The 13,006-nt window shown below is 46.0% G+C and overlaps 1 protein-coding gene across 1 annotated transcript; it reads left to right on the top strand.

Annotated features, from left to right (window-relative positions):
• The first annotated feature begins 7,834 nt into the window (after positions 1-7,834).
• Positions 7,835-8,612, top strand: MPC1L (mitochondrial pyruvate carrier 1 like). Its single transcript, XM_008153062.3, has one exon. It carries the CDS (start codon positions 7,835-7,837, stop codon positions 8,432-8,434), a length of 600 nt encoding a protein of 199 aa, XP_008151284.3. The 3' UTR covers positions 8,435-8,612.
• The last annotated feature ends 4,394 nt before the right edge of the window (positions 8,613-13,006 follow it).

Genomic DNA, 13,006 nt, shown 5'->3' with positions numbered 1-13,006 from the left:
CAATGCAAAACTACTTTAAGACAAAACAAAAAAATCAGCTCACAAAAATTCTCCCCATAAAGGCCAACCAGGAAAAATCCAAACTAAATTAAATACACTTAAACACATGTTTTTCAATATAAAAAATCTTAAAATCAGAAATGTAAAAACTAAGAATGGAAAAGGACAGACAGAAATAAATGCAAGAGAGTTGATTGAACTCGGGCAAGAAATTGAGGTCAAAGTAAAAGACAACCATCTCAAATGAATAAATTACAAGGAACCCAAAGGAGAATAGATTAAAATGAAAATCTAATAAAGGATACAGCATAAAGATGGAAAACCAGGTAAATAAGAAAAAAGGGTCAGAAAAAAATAGTTGAAATGGAAAATATACAAGAAAAACAACAATGAAAGAGAGCTAATTTTTCAAAATTCTAATCGAAGAAAACTCCATAAATAAGAAAAATCTACATACATACATGGGGAAATTGACCTAAGTCTATCAACTCTGAGACACATCTTAATACAATTTTATACTTTAGAGACAAAAGAAAGATTTTAAGGGCTTCCAGGCAAAAGGTCAAATCTATATATATAAAAGCCTAATATGCTGTGTCCTACCGATTGGTCGCTATGACGTGCACTGACCACCAGAGGGCAGATGCTCCGACCAGTAGGTTAGCTTACTGCTGGAGTCTGACCAATCGGGACTGGGCAACACGGGCTGGATATGCCCTGGAGCCCTCCCATGGCCCCTCCCCGGCCAGCCGGCCCCCATCGGCCCTGATTGGGACTGGGCAAGATAGCCCAAATCGGCCCCAATCGCCGGCTAGGCCGAGGGACCCCACCCATGCACAAATTCGTGCACCAGGCCTCTAGTTACTGATATAAGAAGAAATTTACCTGGAATCAGACCTCAAGAATAATACACAAAGTATTGCAAGACTGAAACAGCATTTTCAAGAAAAGAAAATGCAAGCCAAGAATTTTATATCTAGCCTGGCTGTCATTTAAGAAATCATGTATATAGAAAACACATTTCAACTTTGAAACTCTAAAAACACACAAAAATAGGCTTGACAAATGAAAAGACAGCCTTTTGAATAGGAAAGAGCAGTATATCAGTCAATGTGTTCCAGAGAATATATGAAATATACATATGTATACACACACACACACATTTATTTTAAGGAACTGGTTCATGGGGCTGTGGGGGCAGGCCAGCAAGCTGGAACTCAGGCAGTATTCCTGTTACAGTCTTGAGGTAGAATTCCTTCTTACAAGAACAGTCATATTGTATTAAGGGCCCACCCTATTCCAGCATGACCTCATCCTAACTACACAATTACATCTACAACAGCCCTATTCCCAAATAAGCTCACATTCTGTGGTACCAGAGGTTAGAGCTTCAGCACAGCTTTCGGTGGACAAAATTCAACCCACATCATAAGAATGTCAGTTCTCCCTAGGTTAATTAACAAATTTAATATGATCCCAGTGAAAACAAAAATGTTTTTATGGAGCTAGACAAGTTGATCCTAAAGTTTATATGTGCAAAACTGAAAACTAAGAAAACACTGAAAAAGGGAAGTTACAGAGGTGAACTAGCCCTGCCAGATATTAAAAAGCCTCTCTGATATAAAACAGTATGATCTGGTAGATCAGAAGACAGACATGCCAATGGAATAGAGTAGGAAGTCCATTTTGGAAAAGATAAAACTAGATCCACATCTTCCAGCACACACAAGAATAAACTCCAAATGGATGAGATCTAAATTTTTAAAAATTTTTGTTTATTGATGAGGGAGGGGGGAGGAGAGGTAGAGAGAGAGACACTGATTTGTTGTTCCATTTATTTATGTATTCTTTGGTTGCTTCTTATATGTGCCCTGTCCAGGGACCGAACCCACAACCTTGGTGTATTGGGAGGATGCTCTAACCAACTGAGCTACCCGGCCAGAGCGAGATCTAAATTTTAAAGAGAGAAAGAAACCATACAAGTACTAGTATTTTGGGTGAGAAGCTAAAACTGAATCTATGAGAAAACATCAGGCAAGCTCCAATATTCTTAAAAAAATGTCAAGTAAAACAAAGGAAAGCTGAGAAACTGTTCCAGATGAAAGGGGACTCTGAAATCATACTGGACTGGAACCTGTACTGTAGGGAAAAAAATGCTATAAAGGACATTATTGAGACAATTGACAAAACTAAAACATGGACTACCTATATATATAATCTATATATATGAAAGGGTAATATGCAAAGTGTCCCCCTGGGAGTTCGATCAGGAGACTGGGAGTTCGATCGCTCACTATGACGTGTGCTGACCACCAGGCGTGGCATGGAACAAAGGAAGGCCCCGGCCAGCAGCCGGAAGGCCCGATCAGCCCTGATTGCCGGTCAGGCCTAGGGACCCTACCTGTGCACAATTTCGTGCACCAGGCCTCTAGTAATTACATAAAGTATTATATACAATGGTACATCTCTGATGACTGTACTATGGTTACATCAGAGAATATCTCTGTTTTAGGAAAATATGCACTGAAGTATTAAGGAGTGAAGTAGAAAAATGTCTGCAACCTACTCTCAAATGGTTCAGATAAAATAAATAGTAATGTGCCCTGGCTGGCATGGCTCAGTGGTTGAGTGTCATCCCATGCACCAGGTGGTCATGGTTCAATTCCCAGTCAGGGCACAATTTACCTGGAATCAGACCTCAAGAATAATACACAAAGTACTGCAAGACTAAAACAGCATTTTCAAGAAAAGAAAATGCAAGCCAAGAATTTTATATCTAGCCTGGCTGTCATTTAAGAAATCATGTGGACTCAATCCCCAGTGTGGGGCGTGCAAGAGGCAGCCAATTGATGTTTCTTATCTCTTTCTCCCTTCCTCTCTCTGAAATCAATAAAAACTTTAAAAAAAATAAAAATAAATAGTAATGTGTACCTGTGTGTGTATATACCTTGGAAATATTGTGAGTTAGTTCCAGAGCACTGCAATAAAATAAGTATTGCAATAAAGCGAGTCAGAAACAAAAGATAGGGAGGGAGCAACAGGTCACTGGGGAATGGACCCAACCGATCCCTTCCTGCCACCTGATTGCTAGAGAAAATGAGGTACAACACATCTCCCTGACATTCTGGTAGCTACTGGAAGAAACTGGATAACTATCCAGCCTTCGGCCATTCTATTCACATGAGGGGAGAAAACAGTGTAAGAAGGCAGAAGATTAGAATCAGAACCACAGATGGCTCTAAAATTACTTTCAGCGGTAACTGAAAATAGCAGAGTCAATATATCTGCCTATTGTTTTATTCATCCAGCTTCTCTTGAGACACTATGCTATTTATTCCCTTTGGTAGAATTTAAGAGCAAATATTCCAAGGAAATCAGCATAGGATGTGGCAAAAAAATTCATAAAATACCTAAATCCTAAATGTTCGGTTTTCACAGCCATAATTCAGGACGTCTTATGCTTTGTAAATGTTGGCCAGCATACCAGGGCAACTTTAATAAAATACATGTCTGACTTTCACACCACAAGACAGAAAATAATTTAAAAAGTAAAATGTTGGCTAGGGAATCTAGTCAATAATATTGTAATAACTATGTACACTGCCAGGGGGTTACTGAAATATTGGAGGGAACACTTAGTAAAGTATATGATTGTCTGACTATTATGCTGTATACCTGAAATTAATATAAAATAATATTGAATGTAACATAATTGAAAAATAAATTAAAAAATAATGCCCTGGCCGAAACCGGTTTGGCTCAGTGGATAGAACGTGGGCCTGCGGACTCAAGGGTCCCAGGTTCGATTCCGGTCAAGGGCATGTACCTTGGTTGCGGGCACATCCCCAGTAGGGGGTGTGCAAGAGGCAACTGATCGATGTTTCTCTCTCATCGATGTTTCTAACTCTCTATCCCTCTCTCTTCCTCTCTGTAAAAAAATCAATAAAATATATTTTAAAAAAAAAAAGAGAAGAAAATTTTTAAAAAATAAAAATAAATAAAAAATAATGCCCTGGCTGCTGTTTCTCAGTGGTTAGAGCAGGGGTCCTCAAACTTTTTAAACAGGGGGCCAGTTCACTGTCCCTCAGACGGTTGGAGGGCCGGACTATAGTTTTAAAAAAAACAACTATGAACAAATTCCTATGCACACTGCACATACCTTATTTTGAAGTAAAAAAACAAAACGGCAAAAACACCCGGCGGGCCGGATAAATGTCCTCGGCGGGCCGCATGTGGCCCGCGGGCCGTAGTTTGAGGACGCCTGGGTTAGAGTGTCAGCCCGGACACTGAAGGATCGAGGGTTCCATTCCCAGTCAAGGGCATGTACCTGAATTGCACTTTTGATGCCTGGCCCCTGTCAAGGCTCATGCAGGAAGCAGTCAGTCAGTCTGTCTCTCACATCAACTTTTCTCTCTTCTCCCTCCCTCCCTTCCATTCTCTCTAAAAACCAATAAAAAAATATCCTCGGGTGAGGATGAAAAAATATTAATAATAGAGTAAAAACCAAATAAATAAATTATCATTAGATTAAGACAAGGTACAGGCAAAAATCATGAATGGATGCTAAATGTAGTAGGTTAAATATTAGATGAGGAAATGAGCATTTACAGAGTCTCAAAGTATCTCCCCACAAATCACTTATTTTATTTATTACTAGAGGCCTGGTGCACGAATTCGTGCACGGGTGGGGTCCCTTGGGGTGGCCTGCGGGGATTGGGTCCCAGCTCGCGCCTCCAGCCCTGCAGCCCCAACTGGTACCCCGCCATGGCCTGGCGGTGCCCCCTCAACTGCTCCACCATCCTGCCTATGGGGCAATCGATTGGGGCTGGGCCCCCCCGACACCCCTGCTGGTCACTGTCTGTGGGGTGATCAATTGGGGTTGGGGCCCCTGCCCAGCTTCCTCAGTGCCTGGGAGCCAGGCAGTGGCCCCGACCCCCGCTGTCGCCGCTTATTGCCATCTGCGGGGCAATTGGCGGGGCAATCGGGCCCCTGCTTGCACCCACCTTGGCCTGGCACCGCCCAATCACCTGCTGCACCATCCCACTGCGGTTCCGCTCTCGTCGGGGCCCATTGGGGCCAGCAGCTCCTCCACTGCTGCCCACTGTCAGTGCTGCTCACCGACACCCACCATTTCCGCGCTGCCCCCTGGTGGTCAACGCATGTCATAGCAAATGGTCATACTCCCGGTCAAACAATTTGCCTATTAGGCTTTTATATGTATAGAATTTTTAAAATATATTTGTATTGATTTCAGAGAGAAAGGGAGAGGGAGAGAAACCTCAATGATGAGATGCATACCCCACACTGGGGATCGAGCCTGCAACCCAGGCATGTGTCCTGACTGGGAATTGAACTGTGACCTCCAGCCCTCACCCTAACCCTAACCCTAACCGTGGTTCATAGATCGATGCTCAACCATTGAACCACGCTGGCTGGGCAAGAGAGATAGAAACATCCATGATGAGAGAGAATCATGGATCGGCTGCCTCCTGCACACCCCACACTGGGGATGGAGCCTGCAACCCGGGCCTGTGCCCTGACCTGGATGGAACCATGACCTCCAGGTTCACAGGTCAACGCTCAACCACTGAGCCACGCCGACCGGGTGCTTCTTTGTGATTCTCGTTTGTCTTGTTCTTGGAGCTTAGTGAGGGAGCACAAGCAGCTTGTGGAGAGAGACCTACCCCCCAAAGTCCCAGCTGAGCTCCTAGCCGACAACCAGTATCAACAGGGCAGCCATGCAGTGAGCCATCCCGAAAATGACTCTTCCAGCCTCCAGCTGAGCTGCCACAGCTGGCAGTCCCTGGAGCAGATGAGCATGGACCTAGGAACCAGGAGTCCAGCCCAAACTGCACATTTGTGAGTTAAAAAAAGGGCTGTTGTTCTAGTCCAGTGGTCGGCAAACTCACTGGCCAACAGAGCCAAATATCAACAGGACAGCAATTGACATTTCTTTTGAGAGCCACATTTTTTTAACTTAAACTTCTTCTAACGCCACTTCTTCAACATAGACCTGCCCAGGCCGTGGTATTTTGTGGAAGAGCCACACTCCAGGGGCCAAAGAGCCGCATGTGGCTCGAGAGACGCAGTTTGCTGACCACTGTTCTAAGCCACTACGTTTTGGAGTGACTTGTTATGCAGCAATAGGTAACTGAAAGCAAGTAATAACCCAAGCGAGCTGATCTTTTAGGACATTGGAGCATGTGGCAGTGTAGGCCTAAAATGTCAATCAATTCATGCTGCTGACTTATGAATTCAAACTAATAATAACCTGATTTATACCAGTCATCCATGTTTGCAAGCTTAGCCTTTTAGAAGGGTTATCTAAAAAGTACGCTGCTTTCCTTTCGAGCAATGGCTATACTATATATTTATGTGAAATGTTTGGGAAATAAATGAACAGAATGAATGTAATAACTTTTAAAGGTACAATGGGCTTATTTATAAATCACTACTTAAAGTATTAGTATTTTCAATGTATATTTAATAATTTTTCAACCAGTATTATTTTTATTGGAAATGGTAGAAAACCCTGGGAAAATAATCAGTTTTGTCATTAAGAATTTTCATCAATGGGCCCTGGCCGGATAGCTCAAGTTAGTTAGAGTGTCATCCTGATCCGCCACGGTTGTGGTTTGATCCCTGGTCAGGGCACATACAAGAATCAACCAATGAACACATAAATAAATGGAACAACAAATTGATGCTTGTCTGTCTGTCTGTCTGTCTGTCTCTCAAATCAATAAAATAAAATGCCAGTGTTACTAAAGACAAAGAACACTGTAGAACTATTCTGGATTAAGGAGATCAATCTAAAAGATTACTCTAATAACTAAATGTGAATCTTGATTGACACGGTTCCATTCCAGTCAAGGGCACGTGCCGGGTTGCGGGCTCCATCCCCAGTGGGTGGCGAACAGGAGACAGCCCACCCATGATTCTCTCTCTCTCTCTCCCTTCCTCTCTGAAATCAATAAAAACACTAAAAATAAACTGTAAGCACAGCCATAAAACTGAGAGTTAAATGTGCGCTGCACAGTAGAGAAAGTACTCTAGTAAATGTTAAGTATCTGACGGGATTATTGTATTGTGGTTAAGTTACTCGTTTAGGAGAATGTCCTTGTTAGGAACCAGAGCTGGACTGTTTCGGGGTGACCTGTAACTATGCCTGCAAGTAACACTCCGGCAACCTGGGTAAGGACTACAGCGTTTACCTGGGTGAAGAATTGTGTATCAGCTTCCACCATCGCTGTCCACAAACTGAACAAGCCCAGCTTCCGTCTGTACAGCTGAGGGGACACGACAGCCCAGCGGTCACCTTCCGGGGCTAAGTGGGGCCCGGAGTTTTAAGGCGGCCACAGCACGGTGGGTGCCAGCGACGGGGCTCTGGTTCCACCTTTGCCAGAGGGGCGCACACAGACGCGCACACACAGACGCGCACACATGCGCATTCTGCACACCTCAGGTGGTCACACGAAGGCAGGCACCACAGGGCCCTGCTCGGGATCCCACAGGCACACACAGCAGCACGTGCTGCCCAACGTGCTTTACGGCAGCCGCATTAAGGCACCAGGGCGAAGCTGCGCTCCTGCCCGGCACTAACGCCTGTACAGCGGCACGTGTGTCTGCCTCGCTTTACGGCAGTCGCTGGAGGCGCGAAAGCGAGGCCATGATCCCGCCCCCAAAGGCGCACAACAGCGGCACATGCTGTCTGCCTCGCTTTACGGCAGTCGCTGGAGGCGCGAGGCCATGATCCCGCCCCAAAGGCGCACAACAGCGGCACGTGCTGCCTGCCTCGCTTTACGGCAGTCGCTGGAGGCGCGAAAGCGAGGCCATGACCCCGCCCCAAAGGCGCACACACGACAACGGCTTGTGCTGTGTGTTGCACTTTACGGCAAGCCCGGCTGAGGCGCGAGGCCATGGCAGCGGTCTCCATGGTCACGTCATTGTGAGTTGGCTGGGCGTCCCTTGGCGCTCCCACTGCTCTGTGACCCCGGCAGCGGCCATGGCGGCGCTGTGGCGGAAGGCGTTGGACCATGTGAAGACCAAGGAGTTCCGCGACTATGTGACCAGCACACACTTTTGGGGTCCCCTGGCCAACTGGGGCCTGCCGCTGGCCGCCTTTCGGGACATGAAGGCGACCCCAGAGATCATCAGCGGCCGCATGACCACGGCGCTCATCTTCTACTCACTGGCCTTCATGCGCTTCGCCCACCGCGTGCAGCCTCGCAACCGGCTGCTCATGGCGTGTCATGGCGCCAACGTGATGGCGCAGAGCGTGCAGGGCAGCCGCCTGCTCATCCACCGCTACGGCGGCGGCGGCGTTAAGGCGGCTGCGGACACCGTCACCGACACCCGCACCCGCACCAACACCCGCACCAGGGCCGCCACCACCATGGCCACTGAGTGCTGCATTTATGTCAGCTTCGACTAGGTGGCCGCCAGCCCCAACCTGCAGGCCCCGGAATGAGATTCGTCGAATCTTTGCAGCTGGCAAGTGCTGAACTGTTATTCTTCCTAAAGATGAAGGAAAAGTTCGGTTTTGACTCTAAAACAGTGCAAATCTCATTGAAACCTGCAGTTTGGTTAATAAAAGTAGCACAGAACTGACACCGAGTGTCGCCTCTTCCTTGATCTGGAAGGTGAGGGGGTAGATGGGTTGTTTTCATGGGACCTGCAACTCGAGGGTTAGTTTTGTATGGGGAAGAAAGACTGAATGAAAGGTATTTCAAATTATGTATCTAACTCATTGCTTCTTCCTTTTTAAAAAACATTTTTGTTGATTTCAGAGAGGGAGAGATAAACATCAATGATGAGAGAGAGACATGGATATCAATGATGAGAATCATGGATCAGCTGCCTCCTGCATGCCCCACCCTGGGGATTGAGCCTGAAACTCAGGCATATGCCCTTGACCGGGAATCGAACCCTTCAGTCCACAGGCCGTGGCTCTATCCACTGAGCCAAACCAGCCAGGGCTAACTCATTGCTTCTTTTATTTTCTTAAAGCTCTCTTGGGAATATGTTTTTGTTACTTGTTTTGGGTGTCCAGGGGCCAAATAAGGATGCTTAGCACACATGGCTTTTTAAAAACTTGGTAGAGCCACAAATCTCTTCACACCAAAAAAGTCTGGGACTAGTTCTACTGATGGAAATACTTGGAAGTGAGTTTAAACGAACTCAGTGAAATCCAGTTTAGACTTTTAAGGAGTACTTACTAAGAGAACCTAGAATCTCTTGGTGACAGAGCAATTCTAGAATCTTCCATGGAAACAGGATAAACAACTCTGAGGTCCATTGTTATCAACCCTGGAGTCTAGATACCTAAACTAGAAAATATAAGTGACAAAATCACAATCCTTTCCTCTTCTCCTCATGCCTAAAAATGGGGGAATGCAGTTTGTAAAACTGGTTAACCTATCACCCTGTGTTGAACACTAGCTACGCTGGCGGTGAGGGGGTGCGGTTAACAGTATTAGCCCAGATTGTGCCCCTAGGGATCTCATGGGTGTTACGGATTTTTCTTAAACCAGGGAGCAGGGGAGGAGGGGAAGAGAGAGCAGTGGGGCTGTGGGGGTGAGGCCACAGCAGAGGCTACCCTTTAGGACTTGACCCCGAATCTCTCCCTATCTCTGCAGGATGCAGGAAGTTCCAGAGTGGTCTACTGGGGAACCCCAATGTATGTGTTTAAGATTGCTGAAACCCTGCTTCTATTCAATATTTCAAATGCAAAGCAATTGGAAACAACTATCTGAGCCTGGGCCTAGTAGCTCAGTTGGTTAGAGCAGTGGTCGGCAAACTCATTAGTCCACAGAGCCAAATATCAACAGGACAACGATTGAAATTTCTTTTGAGAGCCAAATTTTTTAAACTTAAACTTCTTCTAACGCCACTTCTTTAAAATAGACTCGCCCAGGCCGTGGTATTTTGTGGAAGAGCCACACTCAAGGGGCCAAAGAGCTGCATGTGGCTCGCGAGCCGCAGTTTGCCGACCACTGGGTTAGAGTGTCGACTCGATGCACCAAGGTTTCCAGTCCCATACTCAGGGCACATTCAAGAATCAACCAATGGCCCAGTGGCGTGGCTCAGTGGTTGAGCATCGACCTATGAACCAGGAGGTCACAGTTCGATTCCCGGTCAGGGCACAGGCCTGGGTTGTGGGCTTGATCCCTGGTGTGAGGCGTGCAGGAGGCAGCTGATCCATGGTTCTCTGCCATCATTGATGTTTCTATCTCTCTCTCCCTCTCCCTTCCTCTCTGAAATCAATAAAAATGTTATTTAAAATAAAAATTAAATATTTATTATCTCACAATTTCTGAGGGTCAGGAATGGGAGTGGCTTAGCTGGGTGCTCGCACTGGCTCAGGGTCTCTTAGCTGTCACTGGGACTGCAGTCTGGAGACTTGCCTGGGGCTAGAGAACCCCACTTCCAAACTCACAATTTGCAGGAGGGTTCAGTTCTGTGCCCGGGGGGCCACAGGGCTGCTCCCCATGTGCTGCCCCCACAGCAGGTGTTCTAAGAGAGAGGAACCCCAAGAAAGAAGCTCTCTGGTTTCCCAGAGCTTAATCTGGGAGGTGATGTACCATCGCCTCACCTGGGTTCTATTGGCCACGTGGTACACCGTGAGAGGACCATACAAGGGTGGGAATACCAGGAGGTGGCCATCACGGGGGGCCACCCTCGGCTGGCTCCCCCACACACGGCTCTGAAATAAAAATTCCCATGCAGCAATAAAAAGCTGTTCTTACAGTTCTGAAATGAATCATAACCTTGTATCAAGATTTTTATTAAAACTTGGAAGGATTTTCCCCCTCGCTATGATATGAGGAGAAATTAATATTTTTAGATTTGTCTTACAGAATGTACTTTGTAAGTTGAGTATTAGATTTCAATAAAAGGCCACTGTCTATTGAACACATTTCAGAGCAGGTAGGTTTCTAATTAACCTGGTAAGAGAAAAGGGGGTACTGCCTGCTGAGAATTTCCTCACTCTACATTTATAATCTAGTGGGCAAACCCATTAGAAAAACACCCAAAAGATGACACCTCTACTCCAATGCAGCCTCCACTCACAGGATCCAATTGGTAGTATGCGCACCCAACTGAGAGCTCTAACCCTTTGTCGCCTGAGATATTCATGCTGAAAGTCATACAAATGATTAATACTTTAATAAAAACGAACCTTTCAAATCATTGGGGTAAAATAATTTCATAATGTCCCCAGACTCTCAAACATAATCCTTCCTGGCCTTGGCAATTTAACTGAAACTGTCTACAGATCCCTACCAGGACTTTATGAGGCCAATAACGTTTTCCGAATTGGCAGTTATTTTTCCCGAAGTTTCTGTTACTGACACATGCTTGTTATTTCCCCGATTTTGTGTTTTACACCGTTTAAGAAGTCCCGAGTTCTTCCTGAGGTCCTCTGAGCTTCCTGGCAAAGTGCAGGCTAAAATCCAAAGAACTGCCATATCTCCCCAACTACACTTAGTGGCCAGATTATTATGATCTCTGAACGCATAGTAATTTGGCCACTCTGTGTGTGTGTGTGTGTGTGTGTGCGTGTGTATATTAGAGATCCGGTGCATGAATTCGTGCATGGGTGGGGTCCGGCCAGCCTGGCCAGGGGGAGGGGACATGGGCGGTTGGCCGGCCTGCCTGCTGGTCGAACTCCTGGTAGAGGGGACAATTTGCATATTAGCCTTTTATTCTATAGGATATACAGAGTGGCCAGATTATTACGCATTCAGAGATTATAATCATCTGGCCACTCAGTGTATAATGCTAAAACCATTTTTCTCCTTTAATTCTTATATATATATAAATATATATATTGATTTCAGAGAGGGAGAGATAGAAACATCCATGATGAGAGAGAATCATGGATCGGCTGCCTCCTGCACGCCCCCTACTGGGGATCGAGCCCCCAACCCTGGCCTGTGGCCTGACGGGGAATCAAACCGTGACCTCCTGGTTCCTGGGTCGATGCTCAGCCACTGAGCCACACCGGCCAGGCTCCTCTAATTCTTTCAAAACCATGAACCACCGTATCGTGTCCCAGGGAGAGGCTGAGAGCATGGTATTGCTGGATGAAAACAAGGCATTGCGACATCAAACAAAGCCTTGGGGGAGGGGAGGGAGCAGCCACTTCCGGGGCTACTTCTGACCTTGACAGCTAAGGAATACCCCGAGGTGGAGCTGACCCCTACAAACACGGAGGCTGCGACATTTTACAGGAAATGTGACACATGACTCTGTTTGGATTCATATTGTTCATGTCTCTTTATTCTGAAATATAAAATCTTAAAAAAAATTACAAAGGACACAGGTGTGTGTTTGTTGTAAAAACTCCACATGGGAGTATACAAAGCCCAGTTTCTTCGAACCACCCCTCTTGACCCCAATTCCTTTCGCAGAGGTTAACAGCCAAAAAGCTGGGGAAAAACACCCAACTTTCCAGACCTGTTATTTTAAAATACAAATAGTTTTACAGCATGCTACGCATTGCTAACATTCCGCTTTTCTGTGAATATGTCTGAGAGTATTCCATAGGACTGCACGGCAGTACTTGCTCCTTCTCTCCTTTTTACCAATTGCATAATACTCTGCAGCATGGCTGTGCTGTCACTTAAACTGGTTCCCCCCTCCCCCCCCCATGGCTGGCTGCCAATTCTGGGACTACCCTCGGTGCATACTGTTCCCACACGCACAGGTTTGCAGGGGGCCCACAGCTCCTGTCCCTGTACCCGTCACATTTGCTTTAAGCCTTCTCTGGGAATGTCTTCGTTTCCATTTCAATGTAATCAATGCCGCCAGTCTAGTTTTCTGAAGTGTCGCAATTTACCAGAGCGGACATTAAATCCAGGAAGATGAACGCTCAGAGGCCATCGTCAGTGCCTTTGAAATCCCCACATCTGCATTTATTCCATGCCCGGCACGTGGCTGACATTGATAAATGTTTGCTGAATAGATAAGGAAAAGCTAACTGGATGTGAGAGGTATGAAA

This window comes from Eptesicus fuscus, chromosome 1 (assembly GCF_027574615.1).
Source record: "Eptesicus fuscus isolate TK198812 chromosome 1, DD_ASM_mEF_20220401, whole genome shotgun sequence".
NCBI lineage: Eukaryota > Metazoa > Chordata > Mammalia > Chiroptera > Vespertilionidae > Eptesicus > Eptesicus fuscus.
Note: the sequence above shows the minus strand (reverse complement) of the source record. Positions and strands in the feature narration are given on the sequence as shown.